We start from the raw sequence: 20,760 nt of genomic DNA, 5'->3' as shown, positions 1-20,760 counted from the left end.
TTAACACCAATGTGCCACTAATGATTATCATTCAAAACTTGCACAAGTGGGCACCAAAAACCTGCTAATTAAGACACAAAATGAATCATTCAAAACTATTTTCACTTGAATGAAAATGATGGGCCGCACTGTCATAGCTTCCTCAGAGACACATGCACGACAGCACCACTACTAAAAAGAAATTCTAGGGGAAAGAGTTAACACAGAATTTCAGCGTATCATGAAATGGAACAACACAAACAATCAATATGTTGACGGAAAACACAGAGATTTGTGAAAAGAGGACCATCCAACCTGCTAAAACTGTGTGTTACTGCACTTTGTACCCCGACACACTGTACGGTAAAGGAGAAAGCTCCGAATGAAAACACATGACCTATAAATAGAAATGCATGAAAAAAAGAGAATGAGAATGATCAGTTATCTCGTCTGTATTGTCTTCAAATCTAATAATGACAACAACCATGTCAGAGAACAACACATTTTATACTTCCATTCCTAAGCTACAATAGTGACATACACAACAATTAAATGAATAAGAATCACAAAATGTCACCTCTGCATGCACTTTGTGAAGCTGTGTTGTAACCTTCCCACTAATTTTGTTCACAAAGATCAGTTTACTGGTCATGAGGTGTTAAAAAAAACAACTATTTTTATGACACATGATATTTCACAGTCTACAAAAATAACTTCGGGTTAAATGAGCCTGGGCTAAGGTTTTTAACAGAAGGTTTAAAAGTTCAAATAAGAGAGGGTGTAGCTAAGGAGGGACAGTGTGCTGGTCTGCATGACATAAAATAATAAAATATTCTATTTAAGTCACTGTTCAAGTCGAGACTCAGTACGAATTGAGTGCATTTGTTGCACTAGGGAGCAAGGAGAACTTAAACCTGTTGCTTTTAACATTGGGGTACCTGTACCTGGTCAAGATCGACTGCACTTTTCAGACTGAGCAGGAAGTAAAGTTTTTGCAAGGCCTTTTTGCAGATTGCAGACATATTAAAGTCAGGATTCACATTTTTGTCAATCACTGTTTCCAGGTATTTATAGCACTCCACTGTCTCAACAAATGAGCCCTTAATAATAGTTGGTGAGGTTGAGAGGGAGGTTTTTCTGAGGTCGATGGACCCCCTTCTGCAGCTCTATTGGAGTAAATTTCTCAATAAACAAGACTGGGAAAAAGTCTGGTCCTCACCCCAAAAAGTTCCTTTCAAGAAATAAAATTAAAGTCTCATTAAAGTAGCTCCATAGCTTTTACTGCACAAAACTACTTTTACAGTTTAAGTCTGACATTGTTTCACAATTATTCTGGCCTTGTGGATTCACACATCAGCTTTGGAAATGCATTAACTCCTTTACAGTTAGCAATGTTTTCTGACCCAACTCTTTACACTCGACTGTTATGATTACTTGAAGGACAATGATGCATTTTTTTCCCCTCATCAATCTTGCAGTAAAAAGTAATTTCACATTCATAAATGCAAATTCTCAGAAATGGAGCAGTGCGTTTCAACAATTAACCACGTACAAAAACAAAAAGTAGCATAAACTACTAATATACTGGATGTATATCATTTTTCTCCCACCAGGAGACTATACTCCTCCTGAAATAAAGTTTTAACTTAACAGCAAGACTTCTCCTCATAACCAATATTGTAATAAAACGAGTCTAATTAAGCGTCGGTGAAGTATTCCTTTAAGGGGAATACATACAATATTGCAACTGCCGTCTTCGCCCAGCGTTTGTTGAAACACCCTCATACATCACACCGGGACAATTTCAGGTGCTCGGTGCTAGCAGGGTGGCCTTATACAGTGGGGTAACTCCCCAAGTTAGCTGCCAAACATTTGCAGCAAGAATTTATCCTTATGGGAAAACCAAGAATAGCTGTCCTGGGGCTGCAGGAGGGCAGAGGAGAGGGCGGGGGTGGGTGGGGTGGGGGGGGTATACATTTCCAGCACTGCCAGAGCGTTCACTCACGCCCAATCAGCAAAGCTCTGAGCAGCTCCACAGTCACTTCCTGGGGAATTCCAATACAGGATTATTTTCACAAACCACAACGTCACAGAGACAAAAATAATTTGATGAGTGATACAAATGTTGAAATTTGTCAACAAACAACAAACCTGTTGAGTAATGAGCACATGACTTTGGAAATAGAAGTCGGGGAGCGTCAAATATTTGAAAACACAAAGAGGTTTCAAGACTTTTGGCTGCAGATTCAGTAGTCACGTTATCCCTGTTTTCTCTCACATTAAAAAGAGAAATATCAACAATTTAGATTACACACTTGCCACTTCCCTTGCACTCCAAGTAAAAATTGCAAGAAACATGAATAAGTTGCTATAAATAACAAAAAAATGTGTAGAGTTCATGGATCACATGCCGTCTGCAGCCTCTTTAAACAATGTCTGGGGAAGCAAACCAGCTATCTCCATGTAAAAGGCGTGCTCCTGTACCCTTAAAGCTACAGCGCGTAAACTTTGGTGACGTTATTACTCTCTGTTTAGTCTTCATGGACATCATCCCGTCAAACCACTGAATCTCTTTTGTGTGAGATTCTTTGTGTTTTCATATTTCAAGGTGCTGCTTTTGCCTGGCTATGGCAAGATAAAAAAAAAATAATAATAAAAAAAACTAAAAACGTTTACAATTACAGAGTGTCATACAGTATTGTGTTCAATCGATGGGGTCTACACTCAGTGTTCACAGTGCTGAGTGCTTAGGTCCAACAGACATCTGACGAGGTTACATTTCTGCCATGGTGACTTAAGAGTCTCGAGGTGGCAGCCATGGCAGCAGGGATTTCTGTCACAGATACAGTCCAGTAATAGCTCAAGAGCTCAGCTGTAACCTGAAACATATTTCAGAACAGATACTCTTTCCGCCAAGGGGTTTTACATGGTGGTAAGCCGTGGCCAAATTCCCTCAAATTACAAGCAGGGGTTTTAAAACGGCACCTGGATCTGTCCCAAAAAAAACTAACCATCAAGTGATCTTTCCATTTAAATTGATTTTTTTTTTTTTTTTATAAATAACAAAGTCAACAGTTATCACATCCCACGAGTGCAATAATAGAAAATATTGCAAGGAATCAATATATCAATGTCAACAATGATGTACAAATTCTAATAACCAGAAAAATGAAGGGCAGGTTTAAAATCATAAATAGCCATTTTAGCTTGTGTTAAAATATTTATAGCCAAAAACGCTGTAACATATCCCATGCCGAGCAGTTTCAGGTAGCAAATCATAAATAGCTGGTATTAAATACCAAATGACAGACGTAAACAAGACCACTTCACATAATTTCATCACAGAGATCAAGTTTTATGTCATAGTTTAAACCGACATTAACGAAATGATAAATCAGTAACATTATATTTCACACACACTAACAAATCCTGCCCATCCATCACAGCTCCTGTGTCCTCATTAAGCATGCGCTCGTATTAATGTGCAGAAATTACACACAGGTCTAAATCCATATTGAAACAGTAGACCTGAAAATATCCATAAGACATTATTTCTGCACCACTAATGAACATCGATTCAAAAGGCCTGTTTAGTAGTCGGCAGAAAGCCCCATCAATATATATCCACCGTGGGGGCTAATGCTGCTCCAGACTGATCGGCATGGCCACAAATTTGTATTTTTAAACCTGACAGAGGACCTCCATCAACCACAGCACACACACAGAGGCTGCTGCAGGGCAACACTTGCTCAGACAGGCTGCTCCTCCTGAAACATACTTTATGTTTAATTATAGACTAGGGCGGAAAAAAAAGAATCAGATCTATAATCGATCCTTGACTCACACGGAGTATTTCAAACCAATCAGTTAGCAAATGCCTCTTGTGCTGAACAAGTTCTTCATATTGCTGGATTGCATTGGCTTCTATTCTGTGATGTAATGTGCATTGGATGGTGGACTGAGTGGGAGGCAGGCAAACCAGAACTCAGTGGGAGGTGGGAAAAGTGGAAAGTAGATATGAGGTGCCAGGAAAGCAGCTTCAGTTACATCCGTCCAACAGTGAACAGGCATTTAAAACATTTGAAAACTCACACATGGAATTATTGCCACTGCTGGACTGACATTTGTCATAATCGGCTGCATTCCGATTTGAACTCAAAGTCAGTTTCTTCACGTTTGACTGACTTTGCCGTCCGATCGGTTGTAATTTTGAGCATGACACGACTGAAATCTATTACACCTCAATGTCATGTGGGCTGAATACATATAGCTAATTATAGAAAGCTACTTTAAAATGGAGAAGACAAAAAGGAGAGTCCAGAGTGATTCAATGTTTATTCTGGGGAGACAGAGCCTCCTCCCTCTGGAACTCATCTGTGATTGTTCTGACCTCTCATTTAAATCACTCCTCAAAACTCACCTTTTCAACATTGCTTTAAATGTTTTAACTTATTTGTATGTGGGGAGGGGTTCCCCCTTTTTCTTCATTAATTATCTTGTTTGTTATTGCGATTTTAATGTAAAGCAACTTTAAGTTCCTGAAAAGTGTTATATAAATAGCATTTATTATTTCCGTCTGATAAAATCTCAGACTAAGGTTGCATCCACACTACTAGGTTTTCATTTGGAACTGACAATTCAAAGCTGATGGTTGAGTCGTGGCAGATAAGAACCACTCAGGATGTGAATGTGGGTAATTGCATCATAATTTCTAAAAATCTCAATTTCTGTCTGTCCAGACTAAAAAAACAGCCACATAGTTTTCAAACTAAAACAAAGACAATAGCATTTTCCCACCCGAGTCTCTAAATAACCTAGATATTGTGGACAACTGCCACATCTGGAGCAGAATTTGTGCCTTTTTGAAAAGAAAAACAGAGAGTTGAAATACCAGCCACAGACAGCCCTCTTTTTCTCACAGGGAGACCTGTGTGGAATCTTGTGATTTAGGTCTTATGTTTAAAGTTACACATGCCTTGGCTTGGTCGCAGTGAAGTGTCAAATTCTGTGATAATGTCAACGTGAACTAGGCCAGATATTCTTACTTCTCCATTCATAGCCCCTCCTCTCACACTGCACAACTCTTTGTACTAAACACAACACTTTGCAACAGTGTGACTGTGGCTCAACTCTGTAAGACCGTTCAATTGGAACTGCAACTAACGATTATTTTCATAATCAATTAATCAAATTAAGTTTTTTTTCCTCAATTAATCGAGTAATCGTTTGGTCCATAAAATGTCAGAAAATGTTTAAAAAAAATGTTGATCAGTGTTTGTCAAACCTGGAAATGTCTTGTTTTTGTCCACTAATCAAAATCACTTTTAATGATTTCTTTGTTATATGGAGCAAAGAAACCAGAAAATATTCACATTTAAGAAGCTGAAACAACCAGAAATCTGGTTTTAATAATCAATCATCAAATTAGTTGACGATTCATTTAGTAATCGAGTAACTGTTTCACATTTTTTGCCACACTTCAAGACTTCAGTCTCTGAATATTTGGTAAAAAACCGTTGGTTAACACAGTAAAAAAACGAAAGAAGTGATTCAATACAACAGAACCGAACACAAAACAACTGCATCTATTTACAGTGTGACCACATAAACTCACGTTGTAGGTGTGGAATGTGAGTTCATGATGGGAAAGGCTGAAAACTGTCACCAACAGTTATTAGCAGAAAGTAAACAGTGAAGTAAACAAATGTTGCAGAAAAATGCTGACTTTATATAACAGACATGAGGTTTACGCCATCAAATCTTGCAAATTACACACATTTGGGATTTTACATTATCAATGAGGATTGGGAAAGTTGGGTTTATGTTGAACAAAACATGGAGAAATTCCAACACTTGGGGAAATATTTAATCATGATATGATGTGAGAAGTTGTTAGCGTACTCGGAGGGCACAGAGTTCACAGAGGAGAAGAGAGGAGGCAGAGTGCCATAAACAGGTGCACACACACACAAGAAACTGATATATACAATGCTTCTAAATATGAAACGTGCTAATCATAGTCCTCTGGGTGAACCCGCTTATGAGGCTTTAACAGCAAAATACTTCATCTTAATTTCCTGATCAAGAGCAGCTCGAATGTGACGTGGCAAACAAACGTCTGGCAATTTAAGTTCACGATTCAGCCTCCAGAGATCTATCCTGAAACTGAATGTTCAAGTGTTTTTCCCCATGATGATCGATAGTAGCGTTACTACTTATGACCATTATTTCTCAATTCAAAAAAAGAATGCAACACTTACTTTTGCCAATTTTGGCAACTCAACACCAACGCTTGGTTGCAAACACTTCCAATCACTTGTTTCAGACGGACATGCAGAGTAGACGCGGGTCATTTACCAAGTTGGTGCTCGAATAACAACGGATTAATCGCATTTCAAAAGCCTCATTCCCACTAAGCAGTACAGGGCAGCTCGCCACAGTGCAGTTGGGACCCGCCATGAATGTGTGTGGGCCAAATACACAAGTTACATAGCTATTTACGCAGCTGTGTCAGTTACGCAAATGACGTTGCACAGGCTCACCAACACATTCTACAAGAAGAATAACACAGTAAACAAAGAACAACAATGGAGGACCTCCAGCATCCTGTGTTCCTTCTTCCTGACATGTGGCTGATAATCACAGAAAACAAGCTTTGTTTGAGAGAAGACGGCAGGCTGCACGGAAAAACACCGCCATTTTTTTCCGCCATCATATCCGAGTGGTGATTCTCTGTTGACAGATCAATGGACATCAGAGGCGGACCACTTTGCTCGGTACCAACAGAAGGGTGCCAAAAACTGGGATGGTACAGATCGGTTATTTTGGTATCCTTCTCACCATTCTCACCAACGGAAAAGCAAGTGATCTGCACGCCTTGGTGGAAACGGGGCTAAAGAAAATATAAACCAAATAATCTGAGCATTCATTTTATTTCCTAGCAGGGTCATGGTACTGTACTGCCCCCCCTCGTCCTCCATTTGCCCAGTCCATTAACATTGTAGCCCTTGTGATTAAAGTGTCATCACTCATTACTTCCTCTCTGTGGTCAAAAGTGACAGCAGACGCCCATTTCCATGCCGGACAAAGGGACAGATTAATAAATTAGTCATGAGTAAGACCCCTCAAATACTGTACGAGAGTGTACTTGATGGACTTCACAAGCCAGGAGCACATGGCCATTGAATGTTACTATAACTATCACAGCTTGGTCTATGATTCATGCTGCTTCTCCTTTCCTGCCTCTGCTTTCAGCACCAAATGACTGAACAGCTACACGATAGGAGAAAGAATGTGTCGATCACTCTGCTTTAAGAATATTAGTTACAAACTACTAAAGAGCATAATGGCTGTATCAACTCATGCTATTATGACGTAAAAAATCTTTTGATTGTAGATTTATCACTGGTGGTGGAAGAGCTGCAGACCAAGTAGCAACAATAGGTAGTAACTTCTTATTATGGCCCCCTTTACTCCATTAAAATGTGTTTTCTGTGATTGGATAGCAATCAGATAGCGGCTGACCAAATACAGGTGTAAATATAACCACTATATGACCACTTCAGGGGGTGGTCGGAGACGCATTGGCCACATTGAACAGAAGTGTAAATGCATCAAGTCTCTGATGCCCCTGTTCCACTTGTCTTAAGTTAACATGCAGTGGACATTGTTGTTGCTATGGCAGTGCACAGGATGTGACACCATAGTCTCCTGCTGCAAATCTTTTCAGAAGAAGAGAGGGATGTGACTTAAGGGGGTGATCGGATAGCAATCGGATCTTTATGAGGACACCGGAGACACAGGTGTAAATGCATGTGGCGAAGCGCTATCTGATCACAGAAACACTTTCAAATGCCATATGTAAAGGTGGCATGTTTGGCTTGAGAAAACAACATTTTTACAGAGATGAAACAGAAGCATAACCCATCAGTGAAAGAGAATATGAGCCTGGTTCATTACATGAGAGCTGCCATTTTAGAAGAATAGATTTTAGCCGTGGGCAACTTGAGGAAATGTGATGACATTCTCTAGGCCGCTGTAATTTTCTGTCTCCCCTATATTGACTATAGATTTTTTTTAACTAGTGGAAAATGAATTTATGAATAACTGCCGAGCATCCTCACAAGAAATGCCACCTTAACTGCCAGATATGCATCTTAATATACAGGAGTGATGTTAGACACTCCCTAAGGGATGAGTAACAAACACAGCACTCATTCCTGAGGCATTACACACACACACACACACACACACACACACACACACACACACACACACACACACACACACACACACACACACACACACACACACACACACACACACACACACACACACACACACACACACACACACACACACACACACACACACACACACACACACACACACACACACACACACACAGGACTCAGCAGCCTTTAAGGTCATGTGTCTTTTCCTGACAAGACAAGGTCTAGGCAGCTGGAGGGGGGGAGTGGGGAACAGCAGGGGAGTTGCAACAGGCAGACATTAGCAGGCCTGGGGCCCCAAGCTGAAGTCCCCAAGATTACATTAGTCAACAGCGAAGATAATTTGGTCAGGAGCCCCTTAAATTCTATAATCAGCTAGGAGACTGCAACAGCAGCATGGGTGGAAACCCCCATCGAAACTCCATGCCACTACTTGCTGCCAAAAGCTTCACAGGCCCAACTGAGACCTGGTATTAAAGGTCCAGTATGTAAGAATTAGTGACATCTACGGGTGAGGCCTTATTCACAAGGAAACTGAACGTTCCCAAAACAATCTTATCTTTTCCACACAAAAACACCCCGGAAACCAACTCTAAATGCTGTAGTACATATGCCAGGCATATACTGTGCGTGAAGCTGCTACAGAAATACACACAAATAAGAGGAGACATAAGGATCTCAATGCTCCCAAAACTTCTGGTTAGCAGATTCTCCAGAACAACCTCAATATAATTTCCATGTGATTGTCACTGCTTATTTTAGGCTAGTGTTAGGGGATGTGATAAAAACTGGGACAAATTAGTTCTTAAACAGATAAGATTTGCAGTGACGAACTCTGTATTATCTGCTTCAACAGGTGACCTCCACAAAGCAAGGAGGAAAGGATCTTTATTGTCATTATACAACCAAAATTGCACGTACGTAATTACGAGGTCAGATAAAGGGATGATCAGAGCCGCTGTGACAACGGGCCAACCTGACCAAATGGGTCTTACAATCATACATGTTTTGATGGAGGGAGGAAGCAGGAGAGCCCAGAGGAAACCCACGCAGACACAGGGAGAACATGTAAACTCCACACAGAAAGGTTCCAGACCAGGAATCAAACCCGAATCAAGAATCAAACCTTCTCGCTGTGAGGCAACCGTACTAACCACTACCAGTGCCAACAACAGTGCCACGTACGACCGTTCATAGCCGGCATTAAGGTGCATCCACTCCGCATCTCCTGCGACCACTCCTGCAGGTGTGGGATCATGGGAATTATCGCATTTCGCCACCAAAGGTCTCCCCATGAAGCACAAGCGCCTTAATGGCAGAACTAACAGCAAATGGCAACGTGTAGTCATGATCCTTTAGTCACTGCGTTTACATGTATGTTAAAAGTGTGATTTTAGTCAGACTAAGACAATAACTTGGTTCATGTAAACACATTAGTCCGACTAAAATTGAGCTGATCTTAGTCAGACTAACACACCTGGATAATGTGATTCATAGTCTGATTACTCCTGCATGTATACGGACTGGAGTCTGACTCCCTGGTCTTTGACCCAGAAGTAGGAGACAACATATGAACTGCGGCGGCGTCTTTCCTCGGACAACAACGAAACCACCAAGCCATGCTGGTCTAATGTGTGTCAACACGAACGTGTACAGCAGGAACGAAACATACAGAACCACAGCACAGCGGTTTGTTTTTCTGCGACATAAAAGGTCAACAGGAAACGGATTCAATACGCACTAGCTTATAGAGATATACAGCGCCACCTACGGAGGCGGAGTCAGACGTACACAGCCAATACATCGATTTTCTCCTCCGTCTTAGTTGTACTACAGCCATCGCTCGATTAAACTGTGCATGTTATCGTACTGAGTGACAAATAGAACCGAATATTTCCTTCGTCACTCTGACATCCCATACGAAGTTTGCCACAGAAGTTAGAGTAGAAACGGATAAAGCGGATGATGTTATTAAAGGCAAAACAGTCTGTAACACTGAACAGAAACACGTACAAGCACTGGAAACGTTTCACAGTGTTTCAATGGTTAACGTAGTCTCACCCTTTTGATATTTTAATTGAGAAATGGTACATATTATATCTTTTAATCAAAACCAGACGTGTGTGAGTAAGCGAGAGGGAAGAGGAGGGGGGGTACTTTCGCTCATGAAACTGCCCAAGAGGAAACATGCTTATCTAACATCTCTTGCCTCACTGGTGGCCCCATCTCATATCACTGATCATACCCAACACACACATTGCACATTACTAGTATGGAGGGCATCTATCCGTGTGCACAAACTTGGCACGTGAGTAAGTGATTAATGCAGCCAGGTATTAACTGATCAGCTGTAAGGAGGAGGAGGAGGAGGAGGAGGAGGAGGACACTGTTGTGGGCATGATTGATTTGTGTTTTTCCTTCTCCCTCCGCTGACAATGAACAGTGACATGAAGTGATGGCAGAGCCTGTGCTGCTGCCGTTTCTGTGAAGGGGTGTGGCAGCAGCGGTGCCGACACAGGCAGCCATCCTCACACACTTCATACACACACACACACACACATACATACATACAGTGTAGCCCGCTGCCGCAGTGTGTAACCATGTATTACTCTGCGTGTACTGTGTGGCCCCACCACGGCGCGTTTTTGTTTTCTTTAATTGCCACCCCACGCTGCTCTCATTATCACCTTGACCGCGATAAGCACGCTGTGGACCACAGAATGGCAACCACACGCACCCACTATTACTATGTATGCGTCGTGGGCAAACACGCTGCTTGGAGCTGGGAATAAAACACGGGGTTAACCCACCACCCCCCCCAGCAGCAGCAGCCTGTGGGATGATTAGCCTAACAGTGGCGGGGCTGTAATGAGTGGGGTCGTCGTGGGTTCTTTAACACACCGACCCTTTATGTGCGTTTTGACTCGAGGGCGTGAGACATGGCAGCGTGAAAAAACGGGAGGATAAAAGTTGGGAACAATTGCCCGTGGCAGCTTTGACTGAGATGGTCACGTAACATGGCGGAGTCATGTCTCACATACACACACACACATGCATGCATACACCGGCCAGTGCAGTCAGTGTAACTTTGGTTACTCTTCATAGACACCCTCGACAAAAAACACCCACCGCTGTCCACGCGCTTAATCTCGCGGTTTCATTCGAATAATTAAATATATACTGTTCAGTGCACGCGACCTGCTTCCCCTCTCCCGGTGCAGCCCTTTAAAGTCCAAACCGAGCCGACCGATGCCACCGGAGAGGTCCACAATCAAAGTTTGAGGGATTCAAACGACACACAACTTATCTACGATCCATTCAAAGCTCCGAGGAGGAGGCGAGAGGATTCACATCCCCACACACACACACAACAAGACACACCGTGCATTTTGTTATAAAGCTTTGTGGGAGAGACAGATTCCTGTGTCTGCAGCAGAATAAGCTGATTACGGCTGTGGACCTACCTTCAGAACCTATGCTGCATTTCATGCAAGTGGGAAGATGCACGCTGGCCGACTGTAGCGCTCCTCAGCAGCACTCGGAGATTCTCTAAATCCTCCTCCGCCTCCGCGTTCAGGGAAATTTCCAAGGAGCCGGGGACTCAGCGTGTGAGTGTGTGTGTGGACGCAGCAAGACACAGCACTGTGTGCCTCTATGTGTGTGTAAATGAGGGGGGGTAATCCAACAGTGGAAAAAAAAGAGGAAATGCGTCACTATTAATGGACCACATGCTTTGTAGTCCATTTGAACCATCTCCATGTCAACGGGAACTACAACTGGGCAAGCATTACCTGAGACACTCATTGATATTTTCTACATTCCATAGTTAGGATTTAATAGGATTTAATAGGATTTAATCAACACCCCACCTAGACAGACATGTAGCAGCATGTTTGATTTGATTTAATAACCAGGCACCAGAGGTGGATATTGAATCACATCACACCCAGGCACCAACAGATACGCTGATAAAGCCTATAGTATTTTACACTAACTCTACTTTTTTTGGAATGAATGTTGACATCTTTTATATGTTTCATGTAATGAGTTGGAATACAGTCAAATAAACAGTCAAACCAGATGGGTCGTTTGATTATTTGCTGCCATTCCAAAATTAAAGTGGTTAAAGAACAGCATCCTCACTAAACTTTGACATATACAAGTCTGTGATGATCTTTCAACACACGTGATCATTAACTATGGTGAGAATAATTGATTTGATTTCATGTTCATGTAAATGAGGTCTTATTGACCGGAAATTCCAAATGGTATAAAGAAATAGTGTTAATGTGTTTGAATGAAGTTGCTGTTTCCACTTTATATTCTTTAAATGACAGTCTAACCAGGTGGGGTCATTTTTGACCCCAGACGACAAAAGGTGTATTGTATTTTGTTAGTGGTTTTTAATTTGGGGAAGCTATTTGAAAATACCACAGTATAATGAATAAATGAATAAAGATCTTTATGATTTAACTGTGGCTGATGAGGAAAATAAATAAATAACAGGACTCAGAGAGTGCAAACCTTCATACAGCTCAGATCCTTACAGGGTCATACTAAAAGAGTGATCACTAAAATGTAAAATGTAAGCCATCATTTCTTTTTTGAGTTATGTTGCTCACAGACAGACAAAGGTAGCAAACAATAAGACGTCCTTGGTGGATGCGGTAAAATAAAATACTCATGCAAAGCATCTAACCATCACCACCTGCTCAAACATTTAGAACTGGAAAATTGTAATTGTTTTTCTAAAGTCTGGTCAAAGAGGAGCCAGTCACCTCAAACCACCCATTTAAATTTTTCTCACCCACTTAACCCAAGTTCCATTTCCCTAAAGCATCTTAAAGGATTAGTCGAGCAGTTTAGTATGAAGCCTCCTCCTTCTGACATGTTAAAATTCTTAAAATTAAAAAAAATCTTACAATTACATCTACAACCTGCGAATATGCAAACATTGTTTTAGCAGATACATTTTCTACCGCTGTGCATACGGAACATCATTCTGCACAAACAAGATCCAAAAACCAAGCAAAGCTAAATAATAAGAACATAATGCCACAACACTACATTTCCCATGATTATTATTTTTCATTGGTGAGGTTGAACCTTTAAGGCAAACATGTATGGTTTTAGATCAACTTAAAATGGCATTAGATAATGTATATAATTATTTATTCTATGGACATTCAGGTTAAAAGGGGCATAAATATAAGTTAAGGCATTGGTTGAAGTGAACACTAGGTTGTTGTCATGGAACAGATGGGTTAATTCTGAATTCTGAACCTGGAGATGGAGGCAAAACCTGAAGTTTTTTTGGCCCGAGCTGAGGGAGAACAATCACAGCTGAATTCCACACATTCTGATCTGAAACCCCTTGTTACCGACAGAGCTGTTAACACCATCCTCCCGCCTGAGCTCTCTCGGCCCATCTCATCTCCACACTTCCAACACTTTCTGGCATAAATCATCATCGGGCCTGTTACACAACTGGATGGCGGACAGTTTTGAGGAAGACATGCCTACTTAAAGGTTTGATGTCATCTGTCCATCATGTCATCTGACATCAACTAAAGAGTATTACCTTTGAAATAAGATCCCACAAGTTTTTTTTTCACTCTGGCAGATTGTCACTTAAACACTTTTCCTTTCAACAAGCACCCACAGAGGCAAAGAAGGAATCCTTTCAAGTGCAGCAGATGCACCACATCAAGTTGTATACCATGTGCATTGAGAATGGATGCATGGCAACAGCTAGGCTGTATAGACTGAGCAATGATTATCCACTCCACGTTTGAGAAATAACAGCAGGTGTTTGTTTTTATTTTTTTTGACAATTTGGAAAATATTAGTGACCATGTGCCAATTTAATCGTTTTAAACACAAAGCCCAGTGACATGTTTTAACCCACTTGAGCTAATGAAGTGCTGCTCGTAAGCTAGAAATCAACCAAACACCTCCACCTTGTGGCAAAACATACACACTACATATTACTGGGTGGAAAAGGTCAAGATGAAAAAAACATTTAGGACTCCCACAGTCCAAAAGATATAATATGGGGATAAGGTAAATTGGACACTCTAAATTGAACATAGGTGTGTGAGATTGGATGGTTGTTTGTCTGCTTTCCAGTTTCCATCCATTTATCAGTGCAATTTGACAATGTTGGAGATAGTGACCGTAGCTTAATTTGTAAGAATTTTACTTTACTAATTTCATGAACAATTTATTTCAACTCATATCAACACCTACAATATATATATATATATATATATATATATATATATATAAATATAAGATCACATTTTTCTATGAAGAAAATGGCTGTTACATGGAAAATATTCTCTGAGCCTTAAAATTCAATGGCTGGGGTAAGTAAAACAAATAAACAAAAGCAACAAATATATTCATTAAGCTTTTACTTTGAATTTGAAGCATTTCAACACCAAAATGTACACACATTTATTAAATTAGAGCATTTTCTTTAATTGACTTCAGTTAATCTTTCTACTCCCGTGTCTGTCTCTGCTACTTTGGGTTTTGGCTCACGTATATTAGATTCCATCCCTGGTAAACTAGCTCTTCGACGTGCAGCGGTTTCTAACTTCTGCACCTGCTCCACATCCCAGGGGTGTGTGACGAAGCTAAGCACCTCCCCATTCTCCATCCCACCCGCTCTCCCTACTCTCCCTGCCCTGTGGATGTAGTCAGTGTGTGATTCTGGAAAGTCATAGTTAACAACCAAACGCACACCGGATGTGTCCAAGCCTCTGGAGGCAATGTCGGTGCATATCAGCACATCCACCACACCCTTTTGGAAGGAGTGGAAGATTCCAGCCCGTACAGGAGCAGGCATCTCTCCTTGAAGACGTGCATTCCGAACCCCCATCTCGTCCAGCCCATACCCCAACCAGTTGACTGTGGCAGACTTGTTGCAGAACACCAGAACAGCACCTCCCCCTTTTTCTTGTTGGAGCATTTTCATGGCTTGGTGGAGCTCCAGGATTTTGTCAGCACCTTTCACTTTCAGGAAGGTCTGTTTGACATGCGGCATGAGAAAGTGCAGCATCTTACTCTTAATGACAACGATGCTGCTATGATCTGTCACCTTGCTGAGCACTTCCCCAACACCACCAGGAAAGGTGGCCCCCACCACCAGCAGCTGGGCTCTGTGGCCAGGTCCCCGGGTTTGATTGGGATTGTGGGCGATGTTTGTGTGGCTCAGGATACTTTCCAGCATGCCTGAAAAGCTAGGATCAAACAAAGTGTCAGCCTCATCTACGACAAAGAAGCTCAGCTCACTCAAGTCCAGACAGCGTCGATGCAGGGCCTTGACCAGAGCACCTGGTGTAGCCACTAAAATATCTGGGTTATTCCTCTTGAACACCATCTTGATGTGTCCTACACCTCGCCCACCACCAACGTTCTTTACCTGCATCCCAAACGGTTCACACAGTGTCCGACACACTGATGTCACTTGCTCAGCCAGCTCTCTGGAAGGCACAAGAACCAAAGCGTGAATTTTGTGTGAGCCACTTGAGTACATCTGTGATTCCTTATCGCCCTGCAGTCTGTGAACAATCGGCAGGAGGTAACTCAGAGTCTTTCCACTGCCCGTCTCTGCAGCACAAAGTATATTGTGACCCTTCATGATCTTTGGAACAGTCTGCAATTGCACAGTGGTCGGATGCTTGATGTCAACACTGTCCAAAGCTTGTACCAGCTCCTTGCAGATATGGAGCTTATTGAAGGTCACGGTTTTCTGCTCTGCCTCCTCTTCGTGGTTCGCAGTTACACATGGTGCAACAGACTTGGTGTTGTTGATGGTGAAGTAGTCACCGAACGATTTGTGGTGTTTCCACCCTTTCGAGCAGAGACGGGGCTGCTCGAACTTCCCGGGTATGTATCCCGCAGACTGATTCAGATCAGGATTCCTGCTCTGGATCAGGAGCTTCCCAGCTCGGATGGTGTTGATCTTGTTTTTACCTCGTGTCTGCTTCAGGGTTTCCACGCGCTTCTGCATGTGCAGAGGAACACGGATAACCGTGGTGCTGTCATTTGGCGTCGACGCTGTTTTGTGACAAAACCGAGTCTGGGTGACTGAAGTGTCGACAGCACCGAGTGACGACGATATCTGGACAAGCTGAGGACGGTGAATCCTGCCTGAGCACAGCGCTCTGGCCACAATCCAAGAAAAATAGCCGACCTTCACAGCCTGCATTTTGTCTCTTCACTGGCTCTACAACAACCGATAAGAACACGCTTTTAAGACTACCTTAAAAAGGCGATAACATTTAAAATAGCCGTAAAACTGTTCAGCATTCCGGCTTGCTCGTCAGCAAAGACGCCATGCTTACACGGCGCGTGTCGATGACGTCACGAGAGCGTCGGGCTGTGACGTACATAGAGGTTGCCTTCGGACAAAGAATCTCCAGCCTGCAAGTAAAATTATCAAAATAAAACAGAGTCGGCGACCACTCCAGCCAATCAGAGACCAGGACCCGTTGGAGGCGGCAGGTGGAAACCTGGAAACAGCAGCGGGGCCCCGGAGAGAAGGAGCATGAGGAGGAAACGGAGCAAACCGACGTCAACAGTCATGGCAGAAATCAGGGACAGTAATGCTATGAGAAAAGTTCCGCGGTCGTGCTGGAGTGAAGAAGCCGAGGAGGGTTTCGTCGTCCTCTGGCAGCAGCACCCGTGTCTCTTTGACGTCTCCAGCTCACACTTTCACAACAAAGACCAGAAAGAGAAAGCATGGAGAGATATCGCCGACTGTCTTCAACAGCCTGGTACGTCCATTCACTGTGAACGCAGTGTTATGACGAGAGACACCGACACGGTCCCTCGCTCCTGTGGTGAACGGAAGAAAGCGTCAGTACCGTTAAAGCCTGCATGTCAGCGGTACCGTAAAATAACGGTTATTGCTGTTAAAAAAAAATAACTTAGGTTTTTACAAATGTGGTCGCGTAAGATACAGAGTATCAACGTTATAGTCACTGAGCGCCTTGTGGTTTCCTTGATAGCCAGACACGCCCCCCAACAAATGAATGGGCTTTAATTTAGAATAAAACAGTAAAAGCCCAACAGATCAGAAGTGTCTCCCCGGCACCTCAACACTCACTACAACACTCACTACTCAAAACTGTCCAACCACATTATGTAAATAGTGAATGCATTTTCACAACTATTTTAAATGTCAGCTTGTTTATGAATCCATTCTCTGAACCATAACTGTCACACACCCATAAGTCCTTGCATCCCAGCCCTCACATGACACAATCTATGGATCCACCTTCTACCCCTTATGCTCCACATGAGGGTCACTGGTGCCAATCCCAGCTGACATAAAAACAGGGTACACCCTGGACAGGTCACCAGTCCATCACAAGGCCACACAGAGACAAACAACCATCCACTCTCCAATTAGCCTAATTCCCAAATCTGCATGTTTTTAGCCTGTGGGAGGAACCCAGAGAAAATCCATGCACACAGGGCAAACTTGGATGCTACAATATATTATAATATAATATATTATAATGCACCTGTTTTGGTCTACGCTGTCTTAGATCTATGTTTGAAGCATTTACGTGCTTTATACAGCCTTTTCCAGCTGGAACCAGCTTGTAAACTACTCAATCCCCACACCGAAGTCCATAGAAGAAAATAAAATAAGCAATTGTGTTGAAGGCTAAACGGTTGAGCATGAACTATTATTCACATTGCATTAACTTTGTTTTTGTTTGGGTTTTTTTGTTAAATTTGTTTTACAGTTGAGGAGGTGAAGACCAGAGCAGCATCTCTACGTACCCAGTTCTCCAGGCTGATAAAGCCAAGGCCAGGGAATGAGGCCAAACCTCTGACCCCGAGGCAACAGTGGCTCCTTAGGGTCATGGACTTCATCAAACCATATATTGTACACCGTCCATGTGAGATCACTGTAAGTTATAGACTTTGATGCTGTTTGAGAATACACACACGTGTGTCTGTTGTCTGTGTCTGTGTCTGTCTCTAGGCATGTGTGACAGGTAGAAAGGAGAAGAAATCAACAGGAGATGAGTAAATCAAAGCAATACTCGCGCTGCTGTAATATTAAATACTATTTACTACCATTAGGAAAACGAATAATGTGATGATCAGCGTCAATAATGTGGCTATAAATAAATCAAAAATACTGTGAAACTGTAGCAAGTTAGAGACATCAACTGAGGAGTGTACCGAGTTGCATTCACACAAGGTTTGATTCATTCAGCCACCCCCTGTTTTCACTCTCTCTTTCTCGCTACTTGTTACTTTCACTGACGCACACATCTGCTAAGTCAGACTTGTTATAAACGCAATTTTGTCCTCAAGTGCAGACATGATGTCAGTTTGTATTTGCATGTCAAGTGGGAAACTTAGATCTGATCACAAGTGATCACCGAGGTTATAATAAATAGGTTTGGATTGTTCATTAGTTTTAGTTTGTATTTAGTTTTAAAATTAGTTTAATTAGTTTTTAGAGCTGGTTTGCTAGTTTCATTAATTCCAGATTACAACAATAAGCACAGGGAACTATAAGGTATTGTAAATGTAGTTTGATGTTTGAGATATTGCTTTTATGCAAAATACTATAGAGTTGAAATAAGTAGAAGGCTGCATGAAGTGAAAAAGTAAGTCAACACTGTCAAAGTGGCCAAATGTGTGATGTCCACTGAACCATTTCACCTCTCTTCCAGCTTGACATGCCACTGCGTGACCTGGATGACTCAGAAGAGCAGGAGGATCATTCGGACTCATTGGAGTTTTCCCCATTTACAAAACCAGAAACACAAGCACCCAGTACATCAGCCAGTAAGAGTAAGCATGAGCCGGACTGGCTCGCCTTCCTCAGAGAGTTCCAGGAGAGAGAGGAGGAGAGGGAAAAACGAGCAGAGGAAAGGGAGGACAGGCGACAGCGAGAGTTCCTGGAGAGAGAAGAGAGAAGGGAGAGAGAGAGGAGAGAGGAAGAGAGGAAGCACAATGAGAGGAGGGACCGAGAGTGGAGAGAGTGGATGGAGAGCTTATTGAAAGAGGAACGGCGAGAAAGAGACGAGAGAGAGAAGGAGAGTCGAGCCAGGGAGGACAGATTAATGAAGATGATCGAGTTGTTTTTGATGAAAAAATAAAACATTTATATATATATATGTACATATGTATATATGTATATACATATGTATGTATACATATATATCTTTATATATATTAATATACATATGTGTATTTATATGTATATATTTAGCTCTCAGGAGTATCATCATTATTTTATAGCATTGCGTTTTTCTGTTGGGTTACAAAAAAGAAATAAGGGCTAATGTATGAGTGATCACTCCAACAGGTAGCATTGAGATAATATCCCTCCATGTTTTCATTTAGAACCTGAAGGTGGCGCTACACCCCTTTTATTTTAACAATCAGGCTACGGTATAATGCATATGTTAAGCGTAAAACTTAAAGGGGGGCCAATAGGGGAAGCCGACATTAACACCCAGAAAGCCGCCCCTTGTGGTCACAGTTTCAAACTTGAAGAAAGGAAGTGGAGCAGTTTTCAGTTGAAGTACTTTGGCAAAGACTGTGCAGGTGGTACATTGCCAACATGACACTCATCTCACTGCCACATGTGGTGGCTGAGAGCTGCGGAACCAGGCAGCTGCTGGAACCCAAGCCCAGTTTCTTCTCGCTCCTTCCTGCTGCGGAAGCAGATGAAGCACCTGAAACCACCACGTTTGTCCTTTGCAAGTCACCACATCATGATGTGGTGACTGTGGAGAACGTCACTATTCTCTGTTCGCAAAACAATATAGGATATACGACAGAGCCAACCAGTGCACAAGCACAAGGGCCTCAAATGCCTTCCCTTATCCATGGTCCTTATTATGAGGCTCTCCATCGTGGGCCTTTTGAACATGTTTAACATGTTTAATCCAAAGTGAAGGCAAATACTGCAACTATGAAAGTCCATGGCACTGATTTAACCTATGGTTGAGAAAATAACAACCTGTGCAAAACCTATTTATTAATACAATTAAAAGAGAACATGTTTTAAATGTTGCAGATCATGTGTCAAAGGTCTTTTTTGTTTTCATCTATTTGGTAAAAGTTTCATCCTAGAGAGTTGTCCATGTTACGAATATCAGTTAAGACAGAACAGTTTATCCTTACATTTATTTCTAGAGCCTTTGTATTAGACTGTGTAGGTCGGTGTTGCCGATAAACTGTCTCGCTATAATTAGAATACATTTTAGGCTTAGTGTCCTTGTATAACCTGATCCCTGTGTTTATTTCACTTGTGCATTCTGTGCCTGTTATGGTAAATCAATCAGCTGAGTAGGGCTGACAGTGTGCTACTGTCAGAGACTGTAATAAATGAAGAGAAGGATGAGAACGAGCACAGTCAGTGACACAGCAGTCATTGTCAATAACAGTCTGTGGGATTTCTCCAGTTCTGCGAGACACTGCAAGGCATTAAGATATATGTTGCAATTAAAAATGGTCTTTGCTTGTTATCATGAGGCTTATTCCTGCACTTTATGAAGTA

General features: G+C 42.1%; 3 protein-coding genes across 3 annotated transcripts in view; 1 reads left to right on the top strand and 2 right to left on the bottom strand.

Moving 5' to 3' along the window:
* The window catches only part of tln2a (talin 2a), a 90,477-nt gene extending 78,616 nt beyond the window's left edge, over positions 1-11,861 (bottom strand). Inside the window, exon 1 of the mRNA XM_058628756.1 lies at positions 11,675-11,861. The gene's annotated coding sequence lies outside the window, so the exon portion shown is untranslated. The remainder of the gene's footprint in view (positions 1-11,674) is intronic.
* A 2,648-nt stretch (positions 11,862-14,509) lies between these two features.
* ddx28 (DEAD (Asp-Glu-Ala-Asp) box polypeptide 28) lies at positions 14,510-16,618 on the bottom strand. The gene has a single exon (XM_058630413.1). The coding sequence runs from the start codon at positions 16,426-16,428 to the stop codon at positions 14,692-14,694; it is 1,737 nt and encodes a 578-aa protein (XP_058486396.1). The 5' UTR covers positions 16,429-16,618; the 3' UTR covers positions 14,510-14,691.
* LOC131460111 (trichohyalin-like) lies at positions 16,602-20,760 on the top strand. Its single transcript, XM_058630414.1, has 3 exons — positions 16,602-16,996; positions 17,978-18,144; positions 18,923-20,760. Exons 1-3 carry the CDS (start codon positions 16,768-16,770, stop codon positions 19,349-19,351), a joined length of 825 nt encoding a protein of 274 aa, XP_058486397.1. The 5' UTR covers positions 16,602-16,767; the 3' UTR covers positions 19,352-20,760.

Source organism: Solea solea, chromosome 5 (genome assembly GCF_958295425.1).
Source record: "Solea solea chromosome 5, fSolSol10.1, whole genome shotgun sequence".
NCBI classification, from domain to species: Eukaryota; Metazoa; Chordata; class Actinopteri; order Pleuronectiformes; family Soleidae; genus Solea; species Solea solea.
The sequence above is the reverse complement of the archived record's forward strand: the minus strand, read 5'-3'. Positions and strand labels throughout refer to the sequence as shown.

Excerpts from the sequence above, each read along its gene's own strand:
- ddx28 (XM_058630413.1), bottom strand. The coding sequence starts at position 16,428 with ATGCAGGCTGTGAAGGTCGGCTATTTTTCTTGGATTGTGGCCAGAGCG.
- LOC131460111 (XM_058630414.1), top strand. The coding sequence starts at position 16,768 with ATGAGGAGGAAACGGAGCAAACCGACGTCAACAGTCATGGCAGAAATC. Across the intron at positions 16,997-17,977 it reads CGACTGTCTTCAACAGCCTG|TTGAGGAGGTGAAGACCAGA; the intron begins GTACGTCCATTC and ends TTTGTTTTACAG. Across the intron at positions 18,145-18,922 it reads ACCGTCCATGTGAGATCACT|CTTGACATGCCACTGCGTGA; the intron begins GTAAGTTATAGA and ends CCTCTCTTCCAG.